The sequence below is a fragment of the Coregonus lavaretus genome, assembly GCF_964263955.1.
Source record: "Coregonus lavaretus genome assembly, chromosome: 28".
Classification (NCBI taxonomy): Eukaryota; Metazoa; Chordata; class Actinopteri; order Salmoniformes; family Salmonidae; genus Coregonus; species Coregonus lavaretus.
Genome location: NC_140015.1, coordinates 4,112,799 through 4,139,390, shown reverse-complemented (window position 1 = coordinate 4,139,390; position 26,592 = coordinate 4,112,799). Strand labels below are relative to the sequence as shown.

General features: G+C 43.5%; 1 protein-coding gene across 1 annotated transcript in view; it reads left to right on the top strand.

Moving 5' to 3' along the window:
- LOC311103404 (thyroid hormone receptor alpha-like) overlaps positions 1-26,175 on the top strand; it is an 88,053-nt gene extending 61,878 nt beyond the window's left edge. Inside the window, exons 4-11 of the mRNA XM_084144968.1 lie at positions 4,493-4,792; positions 19,500-19,561; positions 20,263-20,384; positions 22,033-22,180; positions 22,349-22,554; positions 24,091-24,237; positions 25,128-25,386; positions 25,777-26,175. Of these exons, the coding sequence (XP_084001094.1) occupies positions 4,737-4,792; positions 19,500-19,561; positions 20,263-20,384; positions 22,033-22,180; positions 22,349-22,554; positions 24,091-24,237; positions 25,128-25,386; positions 25,777-26,027 (1,251 nt within the window). The 5' untranslated portion in view covers positions 4,493-4,736 and the 3' untranslated portion in view covers positions 26,028-26,175. The remainder of the gene's footprint in view (positions 1-4,492; positions 4,793-19,499; positions 19,562-20,262; positions 20,385-22,032; positions 22,181-22,348; positions 22,555-24,090; positions 24,238-25,127; positions 25,387-25,776) is intronic.
- The last annotated feature ends 417 nt before the right edge of the window (positions 26,176-26,592 follow it).

The following is a 26,592-nucleotide window of genomic DNA, read 5'->3' as shown; positions in this document are numbered from 1 at the left end:
GTGCTTTGGTCTGGAGTCCAAATTTTAAATTTTTGGTTCCAACTGCCGTGTCTTTGTGAAACGCGGTGTGGGTGAACGGATGATCTCTGCATGTTTATTTCTTACTTTAAAGCATGGAGGAGGAGGTGTTATGGTGTGGGGGTGCTTTGCTGGTGACACTGTCTGTGATTTATTTAGAATTCAAGGCACACTTAACCAGCATGGCTACCACAGCATTCTGCAGTGATACGCCATCCCATCTGGTTTGCGCTTAATGGGACTATCATTTGTTTTTCAACAGCACAATGACCCAACACATCTCCAGGCTGTGTTAGGGCTATTTTACCAAGAAGGAGAGTGATGGAGTGCTGCATCAGATGACCTGGCCTCCACAATCCCCCGACCTCAACCAAATTGAGATGGTTTGGGATGAGTCGGACCACAGAGTGAAGGAAAAGCAGCCAACAAGTGCTCAGCATATGTGGGAACTCCTTCAAGACTGTTGGAAAAGCATTCCGGGTGAAGCTGGTTGAGAGAATGCCAAGAGTGTGCAAAGCTGTCATCGAGGCAAAGGGTGGCTATTTGAAGAATCTCAAATCTCAAAAATATTTTGATTAGTTTTTTGGTTACTACGTGATTCCATATGTGTTATTCGCTTCAGGGAAAAAAAGAGGACTGAGCACGCCCCCATTCTCATCGACGGGGCTGTAGTGGAACAGGTTGAGAGCTTCAAGTTCCTTGGTGTCCAAATCACCAACAAACTATCATGGTCCAAATACACCAAGACAGTCGTGAAGAGGGCACGACAAAGCCTATTCCCCCTCAGGAGACTGAAAAGATTTGGCATGGGTCCTCAGATCCTCAAAAAATTCTACAGCTGCACCATCGAGAGCATCCTGACTGGTTGCATCACCGCCTGGTATGGCAACTGCTTGGCCTCCGACCGTAAGGCACTACAGAGGGTAGTGCGTATGGCCCAGTACATCACTGGGGCCAAGCTTCCTGCCATCCAGGACCTCTATACCAGGCGGTGTCAGAGGAAGGCCCTCAAAATTGTCAAAGACTCCAGCCACCCTAGTCATAGACTGTTCTCTCTGCTACCGCATGGCAAGCGGTACCGGAGTGCCATGTCTAGGTCCAAAAGACTTCTCAACAGCTTCTACCCCCAAGCCATAAGACTCCTGAACAGCTAATCATGGCTACCTGGACTATTTGCACTGCCCACCCCCACCACATCTTTTTACGCTGCTGCTACTCTGTTAATTATTTATGCATAGTCACTTTAACTCTACTCACATGTACATATTACTTCAACTACCTCAACTAGCCGGTGCCCCCGCACATTGACTCTGCACCGGTACCCCCCTGTATATATAGCCTCCATACTGTTATTTTATTTTACTTCTGCTCTTTTTTCTCAACACTTTTTTGTTTTATTCTACTCTTTTACTTTTTTATTAAAAATAAATGCACTGTTGGTTAAGGGCTGTAAGTAAGCATTTCACTGTAATGTCTGCACCTGTTGTATTCGGCGCATGTGGCCAATAAAATGTGATTTGATTTGGTTATTTCATAGTTTTGATGTCTTCACTATTATTCTACAATGTAGAAAATAGTAAAAATTAAGAACAGCCCTTGAATGAGTAAGTGTACTAAAACTTTTGACTGGTAGTGTAGATGCAAAAGATCTTGTAGAGTAAGAAGATGGCAAGATTTTGCAAATAAGAATCAACCTCCTAAAGATTGATATTCATTAGAAATGTGGATTAATTTGAAGAAATCAAATATCACATGAACATATTCAATCCACAGGATTTGGGAAACAGCAGGATTTTTTACGGTCCTATTTTAAAGGGATAGTTCACCCAAATGAATTATATATTTACATGTTTGTTTCTTATGGACAAGAAGAGACTGCAATCCATCCTGTGGTTAGCCACTGCCACGAACCGTTAATATTAGTATTTTCTAACCAAAAAACTATATAATTCAATGTCCCGCAGTTAGCATACTCAAAAGTTCATGCCTAAATCATTTCAAAGTATCTTCAAACCAAGTGGTCAATTTTTTTTGTGAGTATTCAACTTTAAAAGAGTCCTTAATACATCCGGTCTGTGATTTTTGTATATTTTTTTATTCCACCCTGGTCATGGGGTTAAGCCATGTGAAATGATGGAGAATTGCAGGAAATGAGCTTTAAAACAGAAATGAAATGTCCAGTTTGCAGCCGAACATGTAACATAGAGAAGACAAGCAAGGGGACCGTCGCATGTTTTGTCCCAATTCACCTTCATAACCTAGCCTGGTGGAAGCAACCTGATTTGCTCTGTTTACCATTCTATCATGATATCTGAAGTGAAATAGAAAGGTGAATGCAGTGATCAGGTTAGTTCCACCATGCTATTCACCACCATTGAGGATAAGCATTATAAATCCAGGATTAGCCATGGGCTAGCCGCTCACTAAAGAAACTGTTCCTAGAAAAGCTCAAAGGAATGGTTTCCTAGATAAATGGTCTGTTTCTAGAACATTCTCATACACACATGACCTGCACTGTGTCACCAGGTTTTAGTCACACCTCCTGGTAACTGAGTTATTGCTATACTGAACAAAAATATAAACGCAACATGGAACAATTTCAACGATTTTACTGAGTTGCAGTTCATATAAGGAAATCAGTCAATTCATGGATTTCACAAGACTGGGCAGGGGCCCACCCACTTGAGAGCCAGGCCCACCCACTGGGGAGCCAGGCCCACACACTGGGGAGCTAGGCCCAGCCAATCAGAATTCGTTTTTCCCCACAAAAGGACTTTATTAGAGACAGAAATACTCCTCAGTTTCATCAGCTGTCCGGGTGGCTGGTCGTACTGCCAAATTCTCTAAAACGATGTTGGAGGCGTCTTATGGTAGAGAAATGAACATTAAATTATCTGGCAACAGCTCTGGGGGACATTCCTGCAGTCAGCATTCCAATTGCACGTTCCCTCAACTTGAGACATTGTGTTGTGTGAGAAAACTGCACATTTTAGTGGCCTTCTTTTGTTCCCAGCACAAGGTGCACCTGTGTAATAATGATAATGCTGTTTAATCAGCTTCTTGATATTCCACACCTGTCAGGTGGATCGATTATCTTGGCAAAGGAGAAATGTTCACTAACAAGGAGTTGAACAAATTTGTGCACAACATTTTAGAGAAATTCTGGGATCTTTTATTTCAGCTCATGAAACATGGGACCAACACTTTACGTGTTGCGTTTATATTTTTGTTCAGTATATTTAACTAGAGGGGACAACAACAACAAAACTGTCATGAATTATTTATTGCTCTCCAAAACATTTAAAGGCCATACTTTCAGTTTGACCTCTACGGGATCGGTGTCCCGTATACGGGACGGTTGAGCTAACGTGCGCTAATGTGATTAGCATGACTGTTGTAAGTAACAGCAAACCTTCCAGGACATAGACATGTCTTATATGGGCAGAAAGCTTACATTCTTGTTAATCTAACTGCACTGTCCAATTTACAGTAGCTATTACAGTGAAAAAATACCATTGTATTGTTTGAGGAGAGTGCACAACAACAAAACGTATCACGGCAACTGGTTTGATACATTCACCTCTGAAGGTAAATAATGTACTTACATTCTTGCTCTGATTTGTCATCCTAAGGGTCCCAGAGTTAAAATGTAGCATAGTTTTGTTTGATAAAATCCATTTTTATATTCAAATGTAGGAACTGGGTTCTACAGTTTGAACCCCTGCTGTCTCTGGCTCCACACCCACCCCGTCCGGCCATCTAGATGTGTGAAAGTTAGTGTATAAGCTAATGATCCATCATGTATGACATTCCTGGGAGTGTGTAAACATTTTGTATTACCATATCGTTTTTGTATGTTCTCTATAGTTATGTACTTGAAAATGTATCAATTGACCAATTCGGCACATTTGGGCAGACTTGATACAAAATAGTCCAGTATTGCAATGCTTCACTGGATCAATCTGAAACTTTGCACACACACTGCTGCCATCTATTGGCCAACATCTAAATTGCGCCTAAACTGCAATATTATATTGTGGCCTTTCTCTTGCATTTCAAAGATGATGGAACAAAAAAATAAATAGAAAATGCATGTTTTTCTATTTGTATAATCTTTTACCAGATCTAATGTGTTATTATTTTCACATTTCCACAAACTTCTAAGTGTTTCCTTTCAAATGGTATCAAGAATATGCATATCCTTGCTTCAGGTCCTGAGCTACAGGCAGTTAGATTTGGGTATGTCATTTTAGGCGAAAATTGATCCTTAAGAGGTTAATGATTTCAGTTGAATTTATCAACATCTATTAATAAACCTTTTAGATGTAACAGCTATTATAATTTCATAAAGGTTACCAGTGGTGTCATAATGCATTTATGCACTACTATGTGTTGTATTTATGTATGTTTATGTGTCTCTTTGTCTTTTCTAATCTTCAACATGGTTCCAACCTTTTCTAATTTCCCCTCACAGGTTTTGTCCCCTCACAGGTTCAAGCTGGGTCTCCTCTTCTCAGCACATCACGTGTTAACCTCTAGAACCGGGGGTGGGCCTGCCCCACCGATGTTCCACACAACCATCTCCGGGGAACGCTTCACCGCTGCCATCCATCGATGGCCGTCGTTTGACGGGGCCAACTGCGAATGCTGAGCAGGCTAGTGAGGTTGGGGCCCGCCCTCAGTCTCCGCTCATTGGCCGCTGGATGGAATTGAGGTGAATGGAGCCCATTTCCAACGTTGAGGACCCCAACTCACCAGAGGGAGATGAGAAACGGTCAGTCCATGTTCCTCCCTGTTCCATGTTGTGTACGAGGGGGATTTCTGTGTGTGTCTTGTCTGTGGGTTTGTAACAACAACGTCCGTAACATTTCAGATACACAATACAGCTCTTAGTTCATCCAAAAATATTTTTTTATGCTGCCTCTGGGGATTGCATAGCAGTATGTCATATGTAGAGAGGAAGAGTTAGAAGTTATATAATGCAATTTCATGTATAAATCTAGAGATGAGACGAAGCAAATGTCTCACCATTGTTGTTGTAAAGAGAGGTTTTACACACACACACACAAACACAAACACTAGCACGCACACGCACACACATGCCATCAACAGTAAATACAATGTAAACATGAGGGGAGGAATGTTGAGGGAGTTGTAGAGAATCACTGCCTCCGTCCCAACACGTGTGCTCACATGCGCAGCGCCTTCCTTCTCATTAAATGTGCAGCAAATTGGAGTCACATTTTTAAATGAGCACAGACCGCGGTGGAGAAATGCACACGTTCGATTTGAAATCTGTGTCGAATGTACTGTATTTTATATGTTAGTGAAGGGATGTATGGGTTATAGGTCTATACTGCAGAGGATGTGGTGGAGGTGTATGGTGTATGTTTGTGTGTGCATGCGTTCATGTGTGTGTGCACTGTGCAGGGATTAACAGAACAGAGTGTAGGATTAGGAGGAGGGGAAGGAGGAGGGGGGGAGGGGGGGCGGGCAGATGGAACAGCAGGAAAGCAGAGGACAACTCAGGACACATCAATATGTGACGCCAGCAGGGGATTGTCTCTGGTGTGTCGCTATTTATGTCTCTGTGTGTGTATGTCGCTGTGTGTGTGTGTGTGTATGTCGCTGTGTGTGTGTGTGTATGTTGCTGTGTGTGTGCGGAGGATGTCTGTGCACATGCACGTGTCCTTGTGTGTGCTGCCTCATGCATGCACCCCCCCCCTATCTGTGATCTCTTGAGTCACTCAGCTCTTTGGTCTCACACTCATACACGGGCACACACACACAGCCCTGGGGCAATCACAGTGACACTGCTACTGTGTGTGCATCCGTGCGTGCATCCGTGTGTTTATGCGTGTGTGTGTGTGTGTGTGTGTGTGCGCATTAGGATTAACTCTAGAGAGCAGCGTCTGAACATTCTCAGGGAGGTTTGGCGCCCACCACATCAATTCACTTACCAGCTTTAATTTAATAAGGAGTGTGAAAAAGGAGGAAGCATTTATGAATGCAAGTCAATTCAGGGGCCTTGCTTATCCACTCTGAAGATCAACAGCGGAACCAAAGAGAGTCCTCAAGCTGTTTCAAATTCAAATCTTTGTTATTCATTAACTTCAGGTACAAGTGGACATTGATTTTAGGATCGGTATCTACAGTAACTTCATGCATTGATCAATATACTCTTACAGTATCACTTTAGATCAGGGCTCTCCAACCCTGTTCCTGGAGAGCTACCCTCCTGTAGGTTTTCGCTCCAACCTCAGTTGTAAATAACCTGATTCAGTTTATCAACCTACTAATTATTATAAGCAGGTGCGCTAGATTAGGGTTGGAGCTAAAACCTGCAGGACGTTAGCTCTCCAGGAACAGGGTTGGAGAGCCCTTCTTTAATACATATGAATATTCGATAATACATTATCTAGATAAGTGAATTAAAATAATTACATTTCTCTGTACTCTGTGGCTTCCTAGACTGTGTCCTTACGTGTTCTGTAAAATGGGGGCAGTGTTTAACATGATGCACAGAATGTGTGTACACATACAGCATGTCCACAGAGATGACTGTAGATAAGATTTAACAACATTTCTCTATATGTATGTTGTTCCCCAACCTGATCTCAGAACATTTTGTATTATTCTGTACGTAAATCTGAGACACTCCATTTAGTATGATATGTTACTTTTCGTATGGTATGTATTAATTTGTGGATGTCCATCACCGATTTCGTATGATATGTTACGAATTACAATTCGTGTTATACATTATGTTAAGAATTTGAAAAACTTTTTACATGTTATGAATATGCAAAACGTATGATATGTTACGAATTCTAGCTAGGTGGCTAGGCTAGGGGTAAGGGTTATGTTTAGGAGTTAGGTTAAAGGGTAAGGTTAGGGGAAGGGTTAGCTAACATGGTAAGTAGTTTCAAAGTAGCTAAAAAGTAGTAAGTAGTTTCAAAGTTGCTAAAGTTGTCTGATGAGATTCGAACTCGCAACCTTTGGGTTGCTAGACTTTCGCGTTATACGCCCGACCAGCCACCCTACTTTAGTTTTTGCCTTAAGTAATCACCTGTCTTATGTAACCATGCCAAACGTAAAATATCATACTAAATTGTGTATACGGATTTACATACAGAATAATACAAAATGCTCTGAGACCAGGTTGTGTTCCCACCAGACTATGTCCTGTCCTGTCCTGCAAGAACAAGCCTGTTTTATTATTCACAAGCTTTTTCCTGCATGGATGACGTCCTAGTACCGTGTGTGTGCACGTATACGCGTGCATGTGTGCACGTGCGTGCGCATTTATTGATGAATGTTTGGCCTGATGGGCTGCTCAGTGACTGAGAGAGTATTGTAATGTTTACGCACGTTAGTTTACTAGATGGTTAAAAGTACAAACTGTAAAATCACATTTGTTATCGCAAATCACAGTCACAGCCAGATAGTGACAACAGCTACTAGTCATATCAGTGATGACAGTGTGTGACATCACAGACTTGATTACCGAAAGCTATGCAGTCCAAGAACCCAGCCAAGTTGATAGGCAGAAACACACACACACACACACCTGACTGCTGAGTGAATAGGCAGTTCAGGGACAGGACCAGATATAGAAGACCTCCTGAGGTAAAGAGGATCTGTGAAAAGAGACCAGCCAGCAGACCATTAACCTGACCTCAATGTAATGAAAGGTTCCATAAAGAGAAAAATTGTTTGGCCGGTCAAGCAACTGGAAGACCTTAACAAATATGTCCTGTTCCCTGATGTGGTTTATATAAAGTATGCACTACATGACCACCTGCTCGTCGAACACATTCCAAAATCATGGGCATTAATATGGAGTTGGTCCCCCCTTTGCTGCTATAACAGCCTCCACTCTTCTTGGAATGCTTTCCACTAGATGTTGGAACAATGCTGCGGGGACTTGCTTTCCATTACTGAGGTCGGGCGCTGATATCGGGCAATTAGGACTGGCTTGCAGTCGGCGTTCCAATTCATCCCAATGGTGTTCGATGGGGTTGAGGTCAGGGCTCTGTGCAGGCCAGTCAAGTTCTTCCACACCGATCTCGACAAACCATTTCTGTATGGACCTCGCTTTGTGCACGGGGGCATTGTCATGCTGAAACAGGAAAGGGCCTTCCACAAACTGTTGCCACAAAGTTGGAAGCACAGAATCGTCAAGAATGTAATTGTATGCTGTAGCGTTAATCTTTCCCTTCACTAAAACTAAGGGGCCTAGCCCGAACCATGAAAAACAGCCCCAGACCATTATTCCTTTACAGTTGGCACTATACATTCGGGCAGGTAGCGTTCTCCTGCCATCCGCCAAACCCATATTCGTCCGTCGGACTACCAGGTGGTGAAGCATGATTCATCACTCCAGAGAACACGTTTCCACTGCTGCAGAGTCGGCGGCGAGCTTTACACCACTCCAGCCGACGCTTGGCATTGCGCATGGTGATCTTAGGCTTGTGTGCAGTCTTAGGCCATGGAAACCCATTTCATGAAGCTCCCGACGAACAGTTATTGTGCTGACGTTGCTTCTAGATGCAGTTTGGAACTCGGTAGTGATTGTTGCAACCGAGGACAGATCATTTTTACGAGCTACGTGCTTCAGCACTCAGCTGTCCCATTCTGTGAGTTTGTGTGGCCTACCACTTCGCGGCTCAGCTTTTGTTGCTCCTAGACGTTACCACTTCACAATAACAGCACTTACAGTTGACCGGGGAAGCTCTAGCAGGGCAGAAATTTGATGAACTGACTTGTTGGAAAGGTGGCATCCTATGACGGTGCCACGTTGAAAGTCACTGAGCTCTTCAGTAAGGCCATTCTACTGCCAATGTTTGTCTATGGAGATTGCATGGCGGTGTGCTCGATTTTATGCACCTTTCAGCAACTGGTGTGGCTGAAATAGCCTAATCCATTAATTTACTTTTTCCACATTTTGTTGTGCTACAGCCTGAATTAAAAAATTATAAAATGTAGATGTTCAAGAGTAAAAGTTTGCCTAACAGGTCACATAATGAGTTGCATGGACTCACTCTGTGTGCAATATTAGTGTTTAACATGATTTGTGAATGACTACTTCATTGCTGTAACCCACACATTCAATTATCTGTACGGTCTCTCAGTCGAGCAGTGAATTTCAAACACATATTCAACCACAAAGACCAGGGAGGTTTTCCAATGCCTCGCAAAGAAGGGCACCTATTGGTAGATTTTAAAAAAGAAAAAGCAGACATTGAATATCCCCTTGAGCATGGTGAAGTTATTAATTACACTATGGATGGTGTATCAATACACCCAGTCACTACAAAGATACAGGCGTCCTTTCTAACTCAGTTGCCGGTGAGGAAGTAAACAGCTCAAGGATTTCACCATGAGGCCAATGGTGACTTTAAAACAGTTTCAGAGTTTAATGGCTGGGATAGGAGAAAACTGAGGATGGATCAACAACATTGTAGTTAATCCACAATACTAACCTAATTGACAGTGAAAAGAAGGAAGCCGGCCTGTACAAAATGAAAATATTCCAAAACATGCACCCTGTTTGCAATAAGGCACTAAAGTAATACTGCAAAAAATGTGGCAAAGCAATTAACTTTTTCAAGCATAGTGGTGTCTGCATCATGTTATGGGTATGCTTGTAATCTTTAAGGACTGGGTAGTTTTTCAGGATAAAAAAGAAACTGAATGAAGCTAAGCACAGGCAAAATCCTAGAGAAAAACCTGATTCAGTCTGCTTTCCACCAGACAATAACCAGACAATAACCTAAAATCCAAGGCCAAATCTACACTGGAGTTAATACCAAGAAGACAGTGAATGTTCCTGAGTGGCCGAGTTACAGTATTGACTTAAATCTACTTGGAAAATCTATGGCAAGACCTGAAAATGGTTGTCTAGCAATGATCAACATCCAATATGACAGAGCTTGAAGCATCCCGGAGTCGCCTCTTCACTGTTGACGTTGAGACTGGTGTTTTGCGGCTACTATTTAATGAAGCTGCCAGTTGAGGACATGTGAGGCATCTGTTTCTCAAACTAGACACTCTAATGTATTTGTCCTCTTGCTCAGTTGTTTCTGGCCATTTTGATCCTGTAATCAAACCCACAATTGCTGATGCTCCAGATTCTCAACTAGTCTCAAGAAGGCCAGTTTTATTGCTCCTTTAATCAGCACAACCATTTTCAGCTGTGCTAACATAATTGCAAAAGGGTTTTCAAATGATCAATTAGCCTTTTAAAATGATAAACTTGGATTAGCAAACACAACGTGCCATTGGAACACAGGACTGATGGTTGCTGATAATGGGCCTCTGTATGCCTATGTAGATATTCCATAAAAAAACAGCTGTTTCCAGCTACAATAGCCATTTACAACATTAACAATATCTACACTGTATTTCTGATCAATTTGAGGTTATTTTAATGGACAAAAAAATTACCAAAAACTTTTGAAAGGTTGTGTGTGTGTGTGTGTGTGTGTGTGTGTGTGTGTGTGTATATATGTATATATATATACACAGTGGGGAGAACAAGTATTTGATACACTGCCGATTTTGCAGGTTTTCCTGCTTACAAAGCATGTAGAGGTCTGTCATTTTTATCATAGGTACACTTCAACTGTGAGAGACGGAATCAAAAAAAATAATCCAGAAAATCACATTGTATGATTTTTAAATAATTAATTAATTTGCATTTTATTGCATGACATAAGTATTTGATCACCTACCAACCAGTAAGAATTCCGGCTCTCACAGACCTGTTAGTTTTTCTTTAAGAAGCCCTCCTGTTCTCCACTCATTACCTGTATTAACTGCACCTGTGTATAAAATACACCTGTCCACACACTCAATCAAACAGACTCCAACCTCTCCACAATGGCCAAGACCAAAGAGCTGTGTAAGGACATCAGGGATAAAATTGTAGACCTGCACAAGGCTGGGATGGGCTACAGGACAATAGGCAAGCAGCTTGGTGAGAAGGCAACAACTGTTGGCGCAATTATTAGAAAATGGAAAAAGTTCAAGATGACTGTCAATCACCCTCGGTCTGGGGCTCCATGCAAGATCTCACCTCGTGGGGCATCAATGATCATGAGGAAGGTGAGGGATCAGCCCAGAACTACACGGCAGGACCTGGTCAATGACGTGAAGAGAGCTGGGACCACAGTCTCAAGAAAACCATTAGTATCACACTACGCCGTCATGGATTAAAATCCTGCAGCGCACGCAAGGTCCCCCTGCTCAAGCCAGCGCATGTCCAGGCCCGTCTGAAGTTTGCCAATGACCATCTGGATGATCCAGAGGAGGAATGGGAGAAGGTCATGTGGACTGATGAGACAAAAATAGAGCTTTTTGGTCTAAACTGCACTCACCGTGTTTGGAGGAAGAAGAAGGATGAGTACAACCCCAAGAACACCATCCCAACCGTGAAGCATGGAGGTGGAAACATCATTCTTTGGGGATGCTTTTCTGCAAAGGGGACAGGATGACTGCACCGTATTGAGGGAAGGATGGATGGGGCCATGTATCGCGAGATCTTGGCCAACAACCTCCTTCCCTCAGTAAGAGCATTGAAGATGGGTCGTGGCTGGGTCTTCCAGCATGACAACGACCCAAAACACACAGCCAGGGCAACTATGGAGTGGCTCCGTAAGAAGCATCTCAAGGTCCTGGAGTGGCCTAGCCAGTCTCCAGACCTGAACCCAATAGAAAATCTTTGGAGGGAGCTGAAAGTTCGTATTGCCCAGCGACAGCCCCGAAACCTGAAGGATCTGGAGAAGGTCTGTATGGAGGAGTGGGCCAAAATCCCTGCTGCAGTGTGTGCAAACCTGGTCAAGACCTACAGGAAACGTATGATCTCTGTAATTGCAAACAAAGGTTTCTGTACCAAATATGAAGTTCTGCTTTTCTGATGTATCAAATACTTATGTCATGCAATAAAATGCAAATTAATTACTTAAAAATCATACAATGTGATTTTCTGGATTTTTGTTTTAGATTCCGTCTCTCACAGTTGAAGTGTACCTATGATAAAAATGACAGACCTCTACATGCTTTGTAAGTAGGAAAACCTGCAAAATCGGCAGTGTATCAAATACTTGTTCTCCCCACTGTGTATATGTGTATATATATATATATATATTAGGAGTGGGCGATATACCGGTTTGATAGTAAAAACCGGTATTGTGCCGCGCCATGATATGGATTTAGCAATATCATGGATACCGCGATTTATTCAGAATTCATAAATTCGAATTTTGCATCAATATCCAACCTTTCTTGGTTCTTACGAATAAAAGAATGTATGTTAATATGTTGACCTATTTTTATGAGCGCACGTCGCATGCACTTGTTGCACGCATGTAGTGCTAGCAACAAAGAAGTGTGCAGGCAGCTGCAGTTAGGAGGCAGGTTAACTATTGGGGGAAAACTTTACAATCCAGGATGAGCGAAAACACAGAAATTGATGTTGCTCAAGAGCAGGAGGATAAATTGGTTAAGAAGAAAGGGGGCACCTCTGTTGTTTGGAACTGGTTTGGCTTTAAAATCTCCGACCCCGACCAAAACACTACCCTATGCAAGTTGTGTCGTCGTGTTGTCTTAGCAAAAGGTGGAAACACGACCAACCTGTTCAATCACTTAAAAAACATACATGTCCGTGAGTATGAACAATGCACCAGAATGCGTGAGACAGTAAGCCCAGGAGCTCGCCCGAAGACAAGCCAGACTCGCACTCAACAATCAATTATATCATCATTTGCTGCCGGTACTTGCTATGAGAAGACGAGCAAAAAATGGATAGACATCACAGCTGCGATTACAAATCACATAGCGAAGGACATGGTACCGATTCAAACTGTGGAGAAAGAGGGGTTCAGAAAGTTGATTCAAACTCTGGACCCAAGATATGAGATCCCGAGCCGCAAATATTTTAGCCAAAAATGCCTGCCACAGCTTTACACAGAATGCTGGGACAGAGTTTACAGTGAGATAAATAACATTCCATTCTTCTCCACTACTGCCGATCTATGGTCAAGTCGTACCACAGAACCTTATATAAGCCTCACAATCCATTACATAGACGGTGACTGGAAACTGAAAAGTAAGTGCCTACAGACGTCTTATTTCCCAGACGACCACACCGGGGAAATAATTGCAGGTGGGCTGAGGGACATACTGTCGTCCTGGGGATTAAAAGAGTCGCGTCAAGTTTGTATGACGACCGACAGCGGATCGAACATGATCAAGGCATTGCAGCTGAACAAGTGGGCAAACCTTGGATGTTTCGGACACAGGCTGCACAATGCTATTGGTAAGTTTCAGGACTGTAGCCTAGGCCTACCCTGTATGATGCTTATTATTAAGAAAAAATACAGCTCACATCAGCCATGTACCGTAGGCTAAATCTAAGCACATCAGATTTGTAAAATGTGTAACAGTTGAATGTAAATGCCGTAAATCCTCAAACAAAGATTAAAAGTTATATTGTATTGTGATTTCTATATAAAAATGCATTATTATTAATTATTATTGTATTGTGATTCGATTATTTTTCACCCTATTATTTTGATTTCTTATTCCCAATTTCCAGAGAGGAGTGTCCAAAACGCTCCCGGGCCACAGGGGTGTGCGATTTCCCGGGCCACAGGGGTTTGCAAAAAGGTGGTTAGCACGTTCTCATACAGCTGGAAAAAGCAGAAGGCCCTGATGACAGCACAGAATGAACTAAGCCTGCCCCTGCACAAGCTCATCACAGAATCTCCGACAAGGTGGGGATCTCGTCTGAAAATGATGGAAAGAGTCCTGGAGCAGGAAAAGGCCATTACACAGGTCCTGGCAGGGGACAAAAAGACACGGCACCTTGTACCTACCTGGCAAGACATCCAGGTCTTGGAATCAGTCACAGCAGCACTGAAGCCACTCCAGGACTTTACAGATGCCCTGTCAGGAGAAGCGTATGTGAGCGTGTCCTATTTGAAGCCTGTCATCAATCTGTTAAATGCAGAGGTTCTAAATCTGAGCAAGGACGATACAGAACTGACCAAAGAGATCAAGATCAAGGTTCTTGATTACTTGAATAACAAGTACACTGACCCTGCAACAGATGAGCTGCTCTCCATGGCTACCTTTCTAGATCCAAGGTTCAAGACCAGGTACATGTCCGCTGAGAAACTGGAGGACATTAAGGTATTTATTCATTTGTTCTTGTTTTATTGCTTCAAATGTAAAGCACTTTGGGCTGCATTTTATGTATGAAAGGTGCTATACAAATAAAGTTTAATTATTTTCATTTTTTAAGGTGAGAGCTGCCTCAGAGACCGAAGCCCTCCTGGTGGAGAACACAGCCCTGGGAAAATCGTCTCTTGCAGAGGATCACACTGACAGGGAGAAAGAAGCTTCCACTGCTCATCAATCAGGCAAGAAGCCCAAGAAGAGCCTTGGGAGCTTCTTTAAGCAGACCAGCAGTGCACCTGCCTCATGTTCAGAGAGGCAGATCATTGAGCAAGAGCTGAATAGCTACATTCTGGCAACGGCAGCAGACAGCGAGTCTGATCCTTTGGAGTGGTGGCGATTTCACGGATCTAATTTTCCACGTGTGAGTTGTCTGGCAAATAAATACTTATGCATCCCTGCCACAAGTGCCCCCTCTGAGAGGGCATTCAGCACTGGGGGCAATGTGGTGACATGTCACAGGGCAGCACTAAAGCCAGAAACAGTCAACATGCTGGTATTCCTGGCACGGAACTTGTGAAGAAAGTTCTAGTGAAGATTTGTTGATATTGTTGATAATTGATGGTTGAGGCTTGAAAGGTTTAGTTTCAAACGGTTAGTTTTTTACATATCTACGGACCGTAGCCAAAACAAACACACGTATTTGAATTTGTAATTACCTTATTTTCTTTATCTCCTGTTATTTTTTATTTAATTTTACTTAATATCTAATTTATATATATATATATATATATAGGCCTACCTACCTCATGTTTACGGAATGCATGTTTGCACAATACAAATAAAAACTTTTCAGGTCCATACGGTCCAATGCCTCACTCTTTCTGGTTATATAAGGTTCAAATACATATTTTTCCTTAACTAATATAATTTAACCAAGAAGGGATATTAAAATGTGATTCATATTTTTTTACGTCATATATCGTGATATCATATCGATATCGTCTGGACAGTGGAAAATATCGTGATATGAATTTTAGCTCATATCGCCCACCCCTAATATATATATATATATATATATATATATATATATATATTAAACAAAAATATAAATGCAACATGTAAAGTGTTGGTCCCATGTTTCATAAGCTGAAATAAAAGATCCCCGAAATTTTCCATAAGCACAAAAAGCTTATTTCTCTCTAATGTTTGTTTACATCCCTGTTAGTGAGCATTTCTCTTTTTCCAACATAATCCATCCACCTGACAGGTGTGGAATATCAAGAAGCTGATTAAACAGCATGACACAGGTGCACCTTGTGCTGGGGACAAAAAAAAGCCACTCTAAAATGTGCAGTTTTGTCACAAAACACAATGCCACAGATGTTATAAGGGAGCGTGCATTTGGCATGCTGACTGCAGGAATGTCTACCAGAGCTGTTGCCAGATAATTAAATGTTAATTTCTCTACCATAAGAGAATTTGGCAGTATGTCCAACCGGCCTCACAACCGCAGACAACATTTATGGCGTTTTGTGGGCGAGCGGTTTGCTGACGTCAACGTTGTTAACAGAGTTCCCCATGGAGGCATAAGCTACGGACAACAAAAACAATTGTATTTTATCGATGGCAATTTGAATGCACAGAGATACCGTGACGAGATCCTGAGGCCCATTGTATTTTTTTATTTAACCTTTATTTAACCAGGTAAGCCAGTTGAGAACATGTTCTCATTTACAACTGCGACCTGGCCAAGATAAAGCAAAGCAGTGCGATAAAAACAACAACACAGAGTTACATATGGGGTAAAACAAAACATAAAGTCAAAAATACAACAGAAAATATATATACAGTGTGTGCAAATGTAGCAAGTTAGGGAGGTAAGGCAATAAATAGGCTATAGTGCAAAATAATCACAATTAGTATTAACACTGGAATGAAAGATATGCAAGAGATGATGTGCAAATAGAGATACTGGGGTGCAAATGAGCAAAATAAATAACAATATGGGGATGAGGTAGTTGGGTGGGCTAATTTCAGATGGGCTGTGTACAGGTGCAGTGATCGGTAAGCTGCTCTGACAACTGATGCTTAAAGTTAGTGAGGGAGATAAGAGTCTCCAGCTTCAGAGATTTTTGCAATTCGTTCCAGTCATTGGCAGCAGAGTACTGGAAGGAATGGCGGCCAAAGGAGGTGTTGGCTTTGGGGATAAGCAGTGAGATATACCTGCTGGAGCGCATACTACAGGTGGGTGTTGCTATGGTGACCAATGAGCTAAGATAAGGCGGGAATTTGCCTAGCAGTGATTTATAGATGGCCTGGAGCCAGTGGGTTTGGCGACGAATATGTAGTAAGGACCAGCCAACAAGAGCGTAAAGGTCACAGTGGTGGGTAGTATATGGGGCTTTGGTGACAAAACGGATGGCACTGTGATAGACTACATCCAATTTGCTGAGTAGAGTGTTGGAGGCTATTTTGTAAATCACCGAAGTCAAGGATCGGTAGGATAGTCAGTTTTACGAGGGCATGTTTGGCAGCATGAGTGAAGGAGGCTTTGTTGCGAAATAGGAAGCCGATTCTAGATTTAACTTTGGATTGGAGATTCTTAATGTGAGTCTGGAAGAAGAGTTTACAGTCTAACCAGACACCTAGGTATTTGTAGTTGTCCACATACTCTAGGTCAGACCCGTCGAGAGTAGTGATTCTAGTCGGGTGGGCGGGTGCCAGCAGCGTTCGATTGAAGAGCATGCATTTAGTTTTACTAGTGTTTAAGAGCAGTTGGAGGCTACTGAAGGAGTGTTATATGGCATAGAAGCTCGCCACACCTCATGTTTCAGCATGATAATGCACGGCCCCATGTCACAAGGATCTGTACACAAGCTGAAAATGTCCCAGTTCTTCCATGGCCTGCATACTCACATTGAGCATGTTTGGGATGCTCTGGATTGACATGTACAACAGTGTGTTCTAGTTCCCGCCGATATCCAGCAACTTCGCACCGCCATTGAAGCGGAGTGGGACAACCTTCCACAGGCCACAATCAAAAGCCTGATCAACTAACTCTATGCAAAGGAGACGTGTCAAGCTGCATGAGGCAAATGGTGGTCACACCAGATACTGACTGGTTTTCTGATCTACGACCCCTAAAGAAAGGTGTCTGCGACCAACAGATGCATATCTGTATTCCCAGTTGTGAAATCCATAGATTAGGACCTAATGAATTTATTTAAAATGACTGATTTCCTTAGATTAACTGTAGTATATGGAAAAAAACTGCTTGTTTCAGTTTGTGGTTTCTCTAAATTTAACCCGGCAATGAACTTAAACACATTTTGATATTATTGATTAATCAAACACATTTACCTATTTTATTTTCCTTTGTAACACCATTCAAAGACAATCGCTGGAATACTTCCCAGGTGTTACATAATAATGTCACAACATGTTAGCTGTGGGTTCCATTGTTTTCAACAATCTCCATGATTACATAAGCAAAGCCTCTGTGATTTAGGATTGAAGATCAAGTAATTCTGAAAGTAAGGAGGGGGAGGACTGAGGGATTTTGAGATGGGAAGGATAGAACAGAGCGAGACAGTGGTTTCTTCTAAAGCTCTGTCACAAGAGGTGATAGTTATCACTAATAGGATGTCATCGGGGGGAGGGGTCAACAGATGAAAGCGTGAGCGAGAGAGAGCGGGAGGGAAGGATAGAGAGACAGATGGAAAGAGTGAGAGAGGTTGGGAGAGTGAAAGCAAAGCTACGTACTCCCTGCCAGAAAAGGAGAGGGAGAGGGAAAGAGAGAGGGAGGGTGTGAGAGAGAGTAGTGAGAGAGCTGAAGCACCCAGCCAACATCACAGCATCCCAGATACTGTACCGAGAGGATCGCTCTGGAAGGATATACTATACAGATCTCTCTGGGATATACAGACTACAGCTATGCATATTCTGCAACCCTACTGCATCAACAGGTTGGTGTCCATGCATATGACAGCCAAAGCCAAGTTGACCACAGTGTATTTGAAATGTAGGTGAATGTTGTTGCTTTAAGCGCACCTTTACTGTGAAAGGAATGGAAAACAATCTGAGAGAGAGAGAGAGGCAATGTATCTTGATGTTATATAAAGAAAAACCAGTCATTTAGATTAAGCACAATTTAAGAGGATACTTGACGGAGGTTGATCTGTAAAACTGTCATACATGGATGAATGATTGTATCAAGGAAATTAGTCTCCTTGTGATGCCTGTGAGTGTGTGTGCACGAGCGTGGATAAGTGAATGTCCTGGCGCGGACCCCTCCACATAACCCAGAACCCTTGAGGCTAGGTGAATGAAAGAGCCAAAAACGAATGCTGTTGTTAGGGAGTGACTGTGTATCATATTGACAATGTCAGAGAGGATATGAATAGAGAAAGACACAGGGACTCCTCCAGGACAGAGAAAGAGCTCTCTGATTCCATGAAAACATGTCCTTATGAAACCAGCCTGATTCCACAATAGCTTCCATTCTGACAAGTGAAGTGAAAGGAAGCGTGAGTGCAGCGGTCAGCCTGCTTGACCAGGCTGAATAAAACAGTTCCTCCTAAGGGGAGCAGCAGCACACGTCAATGACGTTGATGTTCAAATAAAACAGAAATACCCAAATAGATGTGTTGTAACATTGGGTATCAACTGATGGTAATGTGTGTAGTGTGTGCTAGGAAACCTCCATTTTCTAAGCGGAAGTGACATTTGTGATTCAATTGCACATATTTCTCTTTCTAGCTCTCCCCTCTGTTTCTAATGTCTGTCTGTCTCTCTTTCTCTAACACACTCTCTCTCCCTCAGTACCTCTCCCTCATGTCTTTTCAGGCAGTAGTCCAGATGTTGGGTCACTAAGATGGTCATGTCATGTGGTTTTAAGAAAAATACGTGTTAAGAAAGTATTTACTAAAATAAACTGAAGTAAAAAATGAATAAATAAAACAATGAACCAGGTTACTGTGAGCCTAGTAACTGAATGACATTGGGGGATTTTCAGAATAATATGTTGTTCGGGGGATGGGAGGTAGTTTGTCCTGGCAATGAAATGGTAATCAGTTTGCGAAGAGATTTGTACGGCTGCCTTGCTTTGTAGTTGTTTTGGTTGAATGTTTTGATCGTGTTTTTGGGTGTGGTGGGATTTTTGGTTTAAGGGCAGTTAGGTTGGGGATTGATTGGTGGGTGGTGGCTTCTATTTTGGAATGTTAAAGGAAATGTGCTGGTTGTATGTTCGAATTAAAAAGTTAAAATATATGTCTCTCTCTCTCCCTCCCTCTCTCCAGGTGGCCCGATGGGCCGAAAAGGAAGAGAAAGAACAGCACAAGTTCAGTGAAGAGCATGTCTGGTAAGTTTGTACAAGCCATTGGCCACCATTCCTCAGTTAAGGACAAGTCAATGCTCATTTACACATTTTTTTATCATTTAGCTGTTCCATGCACTTACTCTCTAGCCACATGCTTTGGATACCCTTCTATAAAGCATTTTTATGAGGGGGGAGCATTAAACACACAACAGCATTCCTAAGTGGTCAGTGAAAATCATTTGAAAAATATTTATTTTCCCATTAACCCATATGCTGTATTACAGTATGTGGAGTATCTGCCAAATAATTGCTTTCAGTGTTGTTTTAGACTAAGACGCGCGCACACGTTTCATGAGATGAATTGGAGAGAGAAACCATTTATTTTAAGTAGATCATTTGAAAAGAGTTAGACATGTCAGGAATAAATATGTTTGAGCTGTGTAGTCTTGGCACTGCCATGCGGTAAATGTGGTTCTCTACTCTTTAGACTTTAGGTGGTGAGTGACTAGGATTTCCCCTGGAGTGCTATTAGGTCAGGGTGGTGTGTGTATATGTGGGTGTGTGTATATGTGTGCATGTGTGTGTGCCCACACAGGACACACACAGACCTAATGAAACACACGCATACACACTTCTCCTGTACATGTGCTTTTGTTGCTCCCATGTTAACACTTCTCTCTCCTCCTCCTCTTCTTCCTTTCTCCTCCTCTTCCTCCTCTTCTTTTTCTCCATCTCTCCCTCAGCACTGAGCCTCTCTGTCCCAGGATACATCCCCAGCTACTTGGAGAAGGATGAGCCGTGTGTGGTATGTGGAGACAAGGCCACCGGCTACCATTACCGCTGCATCACCTGCGAGGGCTGCAAGGTGAGAGACATGGTCCATGACTGGCCTGTAGGACTTCAAGAACTGTTTTGGTAACATTTTATGTGATCTAGGCATTCCACAGTAACTACTAGGGAATAACCTGATTTTACTTTCTATATGCATTAAAGGAGTTAGTGTTATTTCTGATTTCCAAGAAAATACTGTGTAAATTAATAATTTCATTTAATTATCGCAAAACTATCGACATATCTTATACTAGTGACATTTAAAATATATATACAGTTGCGTCCAAATACACTACATGACCAAAAGTATGTGGACACCTGCAAAATCATGCCCATTTTAATATGGAGTTGGTCCCCCCTTTGCTGCTATAACAGCCTCTACTCTTCTGGGAAGACTTTCCACTATATGTTGGAACATTGCTGTGGGGACTTGGTTTCCATTCAGCCACAAGAGCATTAGTGAGGTCGGACACTAATGTTGGGCGATTAGGTCTGGCTGCAGTCGGCGTTCCAATTCATCCCAAAGGAGTTTGATGGGGTTGAGGTCAGGGCTCTGTGCAGGCCAGTCAAGTTCTTCCACACCGATCTCGACAAAAAATGTCTGCATGGACCTCGCTTTGTGCACGGGGACATTGTCATGCTGAAACAGGAAAGGGCCTTCCACAAACTGTTGCCACAAAGTTGGAAGCACAGAATCGTCTAGAATGTAATTGTATGCTGTAGCGTTAAGATTTTCCCTCACTGGAACTAAGGGGCCTAGACCGAACCATGAAAAACAGCCCCTGACCATTATTCCTCCTCCACCAAACTTTACAGTTGGCACTATGCATTGGGGCAGGTAGCGTTCTCCTGGCATCCGCCGAACCCAGATTCTTCCGTCTGACTGCCAGATGGTGAAGCATGACTCATCACTCCAGAGAACGTGTTTCCACTGCTCCAGAGACCAACGGCGGCGAGCTTTACACCACTCCAGCCGACGCTTGGCATTGCGCATGGTGATCTTAGACTTGTGTGCGGCTGCTTGGCCATGGAAACCCATTTCATGACGCTCCCGACGAACAGTTCTTGTGCTGACGTTGCTTCCAGAGGCAGTTTGGAACTCTCAGCACATGGCGATCCCGTTCTGTAAGCTTATGTGGCCTACCACTTCGCTGCTGAGACGTTGTTGCTCCTAGACGTTTCCACTTCACAATAACATAACTTACAGTTGACAGGGGCAGCTCTAGTAGGGCAGAAATTTGATGAACTGACTTGTTGGAAAGGTGGCATCCTATGACAGTGCCATGTTTAAAGTCACTGAGCTCTTCAGTAAGGCCATTCTACTGCCAATGTTTGTCTACTGCATGGCTGTGTGCTCGATTTTATACACCTGTCAGCAACGGGTGTGGCTGAAATAGCCAAATCCACTAATTTGAAGGGGTGTCCACATACTTTTGTATATATAGTGTATATTGTCAACCTTGCACTCTTCTTAAATAATTCCCTATTTCTTCTCAAATAAGTTGAAATTGAAAAAATACTTTTGGTCTCCACACATTGTTATTGGACTTTCAACATTGCAGAACCAAATGTATTTGTGTAAACTTAGTGCCTAAGCTAACAAACTAGCTGTGGTTGCTACAATGTCATGATGTTGATAACGTACTTTGAAATAACTACGTTGATGCAACCGACGTCCACAGGGTTTCTTCAGGCGCACTATCCAGAAGAACCTTCACCCGGCTTACTCCTGTAAGTACGATGGCTGCTGCATCATCGACAAGATCACAAGGAACCAGTGCCAACTGTGTCGCTTCAGGAAGTGCATCGCAGTTGGCATGGCCATGGACCGTGAGTGTCCCCCACACACACACACTCCATGAGTGTGGAACCATGAGTGTCAACCATATATTTCACAATATATCACGCTTACCTGTTCACTGCTTTACGCTCCCATTACCTCTACATTTAGTACTGAAATACAGTAGGTTCACAAACCAACTATGTTTGTGTCTTTAGTGGTGCTGGACGACTCTAAGCGGGTAGCTAAGCGGCGACTGATTGAGGAGAACCGGGAGAAGAGGAAGAAGGACGAGATCGTGAAGACCCTGCAGACGCGTCCGGAGCCCGACAGCTCGGAGTGGGAGCTGATCCGCCATGTGACAGAAGCCCACCGCCACACCAACGCGCAGGGCTCCCACTGGAAACAGAAACGCAAGTTCCTGGTGAGATGCTAGGCTAATCTAAAGTTGGCTATAGGCTAAAATAGAATAGGCTAGGGCTAAGTTAAGCTAATCAACAACAGGTAGATTTGTGTGTGTACTCGATTTACTCAGTAAATCAAAAATCTTTATAAAATAATGGTCCATTCACCAATTCGTGAATGGGGGTTTGACTCACTGACGGAATTGCACAAGTCTAATTTAACTCCTCTCCGTACTCGTTGTTTTACGTCAGATAGCGCGACGACTCGTCTGTACTGATTGGTGGAGGACTGCGTGTCACATAGGAATGCTTCCTCCAGTTAGGAGACGTTGCACCGTACTAACCGTAGGAATGCCATTCAGAAAGGCACTTCATGAATCTGCCTTGTTACCTTAGCAACCAATTCTACGTCGCCCCCTCTGAGAGGAAAGTGTTTCCTGCGTACACACGTGTCTCCGTAGCGATGTCTCCGAATGGATTGATCCAGTGCATATCTGAGATGTCGATAACCACAGCCTCGAAAACAAGCATAACAGACAGAGTACTGGTACAATCTCTTTTTCTCTCATTCACTCACTCAGTACCTCACTCACGATCTCACTCAGTACATCACCTCACTCAGTCACTCACTCACTCACTCACTCACTCACTCAGAACATCACCTCACTCACTCACTCAGTACATCACCACACACACACACACACACACAAAACAGGCTGCACTAATGAATACATACATCACTGGAGCCTGGATAACATAATAACTGTAAATCAAATGTAACATTACTGTTCAGTTAGAAATCCACTATAGATAATAGGACAGATGTCCTGGCAAACCTTCTGGCAGCAGATCAGATGATAGAGCAGTACTGGCTCCTGATCACAGAGCTCATCTGTCCAAGCTGATCTGAATACAGCCGTAACCAGCCCTGTCCAACACTGTCTGTATCCACCCACAACCACATTGTAAATATAAGTGTATTATGTGGTTAAATTGTGTAATACTTTAACCTCTGGGCCAAAATCTATAATTGTACAAAAACATTTAAGCAGATTTGTCGACATTGACAACAAGACCTGGGTTCAAATACTATTTCGGGTATTTCAATTACTATATATATATTTGAAAATACACTTGGAAAGTTGGACATGTGTTTGAAAGTACTCAAATACACAGACACATTTATTTTCAAGTACAAATATTTAAATATTCCATGCATTTGAACCCAAGTCTGTTTGGTCCTAGGGGTTTTTGAAATAATGTATTTGGAAACAAGTATTTGAAAGTAGTTTCAAATAGGCTATTTATAGGAAATCATTTAAAAATAGTTTCAAATACTTAAAATAGAAGTCATTTATTTCGGCCACATTATTTGAAAATACTAAAATACACAGAAAATAAGTACTGTATATAAATACAAAATCCTTAAATGCGCATATATTTGAACCCAGGTCTGGTGACAACCCATTGAATATTAAACCAGAAGTGGATGTTGGTTGATCTGACTGTGTTTGCCCAGTGGGACTATTCATTAGACGCCATCTTTGTGTCCCCAGCCTGAGGACATAGGTCAGTCCCCCGTGGCTCCCACCCCAGACGGAGACAAGGTAGACCTGGAGGCCTTCAGCGAGTTCACCAAGATCATCACCCCCGCCATCACACGCGTCGTCGACTTTGCCAAAAAACTGCCCATGTTCTCAGAGGTGGGTTTAAAGCACTGTGTGTAGTGTGTGCGCCTGTATGTTTGTGTGTGTGTGTAAGTTCCTGTGTGTATCTGTCTCTGTCCTGTGTCCTCATTTGTCCCTGTGAGTCTCTAATAATGCTGCACTCTCTCTCTCTCACACTCTCACACACACACACACACACACACAGTACTCAGACTAGGGTGCACAGGACTCGCAGATTCACCAGTTATGTAATCTGTAGCTGGACGATCATTACAAATAAACATCAACTCAGTCTCACTGGCCAGCAGAGGAATAATGTAGCTAACTGTTGTGGTGATGGTAGCTGCTAGAATTACTGGATATTTAGTAACATGAACTCTTTCAGTTTGTTCCCAGGCTGTGTGTATGTGTGTATAATGTACTTATGCCCTATAGTTGCCTTGTGAGGACTGCAGTCTGTGTGTGTGTGTGTGTGTGTGTGTGTGTGTGTGTGTGTGTGTCATGCCCTTTAGTGCTCTCTACCTCAGACTATAGGTTTCCTCTCAGGCCCCTCACTGCCATGGGACGACCTGATTGTGTTTGTGGTGTACACTAACTGTCTCCCCTCCTCCCTGTCTCCCATCCTCCCTCCTCCCTGTCTCCCCTCCTCCCTGTCTCCCCTCCTTCCTGTCTCCCCTCCTCCCTCTCTCCCCTCCTCCCTGTCTCCCCTCCTCCCTGTCTCCCCTCCTCCCTGTCTCCCCTCCTCCCTCTCTCCCCGTCTCCCCATCTCCCCTCCTTCCCGTCTCCCCTCCTCCCTCTCTCCCCGTCTCCCCTCCTCCCTCTCTCCCCGTCTCCCCTCCTCCCCGTCTCCCCTCCTTCCCGTCTCCCCTCCTCCCCGTCTCCCCTCCTCCCTCGCTCTACCTTTCCCTCTCCTCTCCTCCTTCCAGCTGCCTTGTGAGGACCAGATCATCCTATTGAAAGGCTGCTGTATGGAGATCATGTCGCTGCGCGCCGCCGTGCGCTACGACCCCGAGAGCGAGACGCTTACCCTGAGCGGCGAGATGGCGGTGAAGAGGGAGCAGCTGAAGAATGGCGGGCTGGGCGTGGTGTCGGACGCCATCTTTGATTTGGGCAAGAGCCTGGCGCAGTTTAACCTGGATGACTCGGAGGTGGCCCTGCTGCAGGCCGTGCTTCTCATGAGCTCAGGTGAGGAGCCAGGAGGCTGTGAAAGGTTATAACTCTATGAACCGACATAACAGCTCTATGAACAGACATAACACCTCTATGAACATACATAACAGCTCTGAAAAAATATGTGCTTTGAACAGACATAACACCTCTATGAACAAATGTAACTGCTCTATTAACAGACATAACAGTCAATCGATGGAAGGACGTCAGAGGATCATAACCACTTCATGAACAAACATAACCACTTTAAGAACATACATAACCACTTTATGAACAAACAACAGCTGCATGAACACACTGAAGGTCTCCCTATGTTTGTAACATTTTATGAACAAGCTTCAATATCTCTACCATTTCTCTATGATTATTGGTCTCTGAAGGTATGTATTTATGCGTTCCTCTCAGATCGCTCGGGCCTGACGTCGGTAGATAAGATCGAGAAGTGCCAGGAGATGTACCTGCTTGCCTTCGAGCACTACATCAACCACCGCAATCACAACATTCCCCACTTCTGGCCCAAGCTGCTGATGAAGGTGACAGACCTGAGGATGATCGGGGCGTGCCACGCCAGCCGCTTCCTCCACATGAAGGTGGAGTGTCCCAACGAACTCTTCCCTCCACTCTTCCTGGAGGTCTTCGAGGACCAGGAAGTATGAACTGACCCCTGACTTCTGACCTGGAAGAGATAGAAGAGAGAGGGGGGAATTATGAGGGGAAAAGAAAAGGGGTTAAAAATGGGCCTCTTTCTTTGTTTTGTGAAACACAATATCACCACCACCAGCAGCAGCAGCACGGATAGTCACCAAGAAAAAAGTTACAGAGAAAAACAAAAAGGCTTTCTTTTGCGTAGCCGTTTTGATGATTCGTTTCTGTCCCCTCCTGGCTGCACTTGGGCCTCTTGTGGCTACTGGGCCCCTCTCTGAGTTGTGGTTCTCTGGCTGCGGGGCCCCTCTCTGAGTTGTGGTTCTCTGGCTGCGGAGGCCCCCTCTCTGAGTTGTGGTTCTCTGGCTGCGGAGGCCCCCTCTCTGAGTTGTGGTTCTCTTGCTGCGGGGCTCCTCTCTGAGTTGTGGTTCTCTTGCTGCGGGGCCCCTCTCTGAGTTGATGGTCTGTGGCAGCGCTGTGTGTCTCTATCTGACAGAGAAGCTAGCAGCCCTGAGCGGTGTTCTGCTCCTGTGTTGTAATGTACACCTGGTGAACATATATGCAAACCCAAGCCCCCGA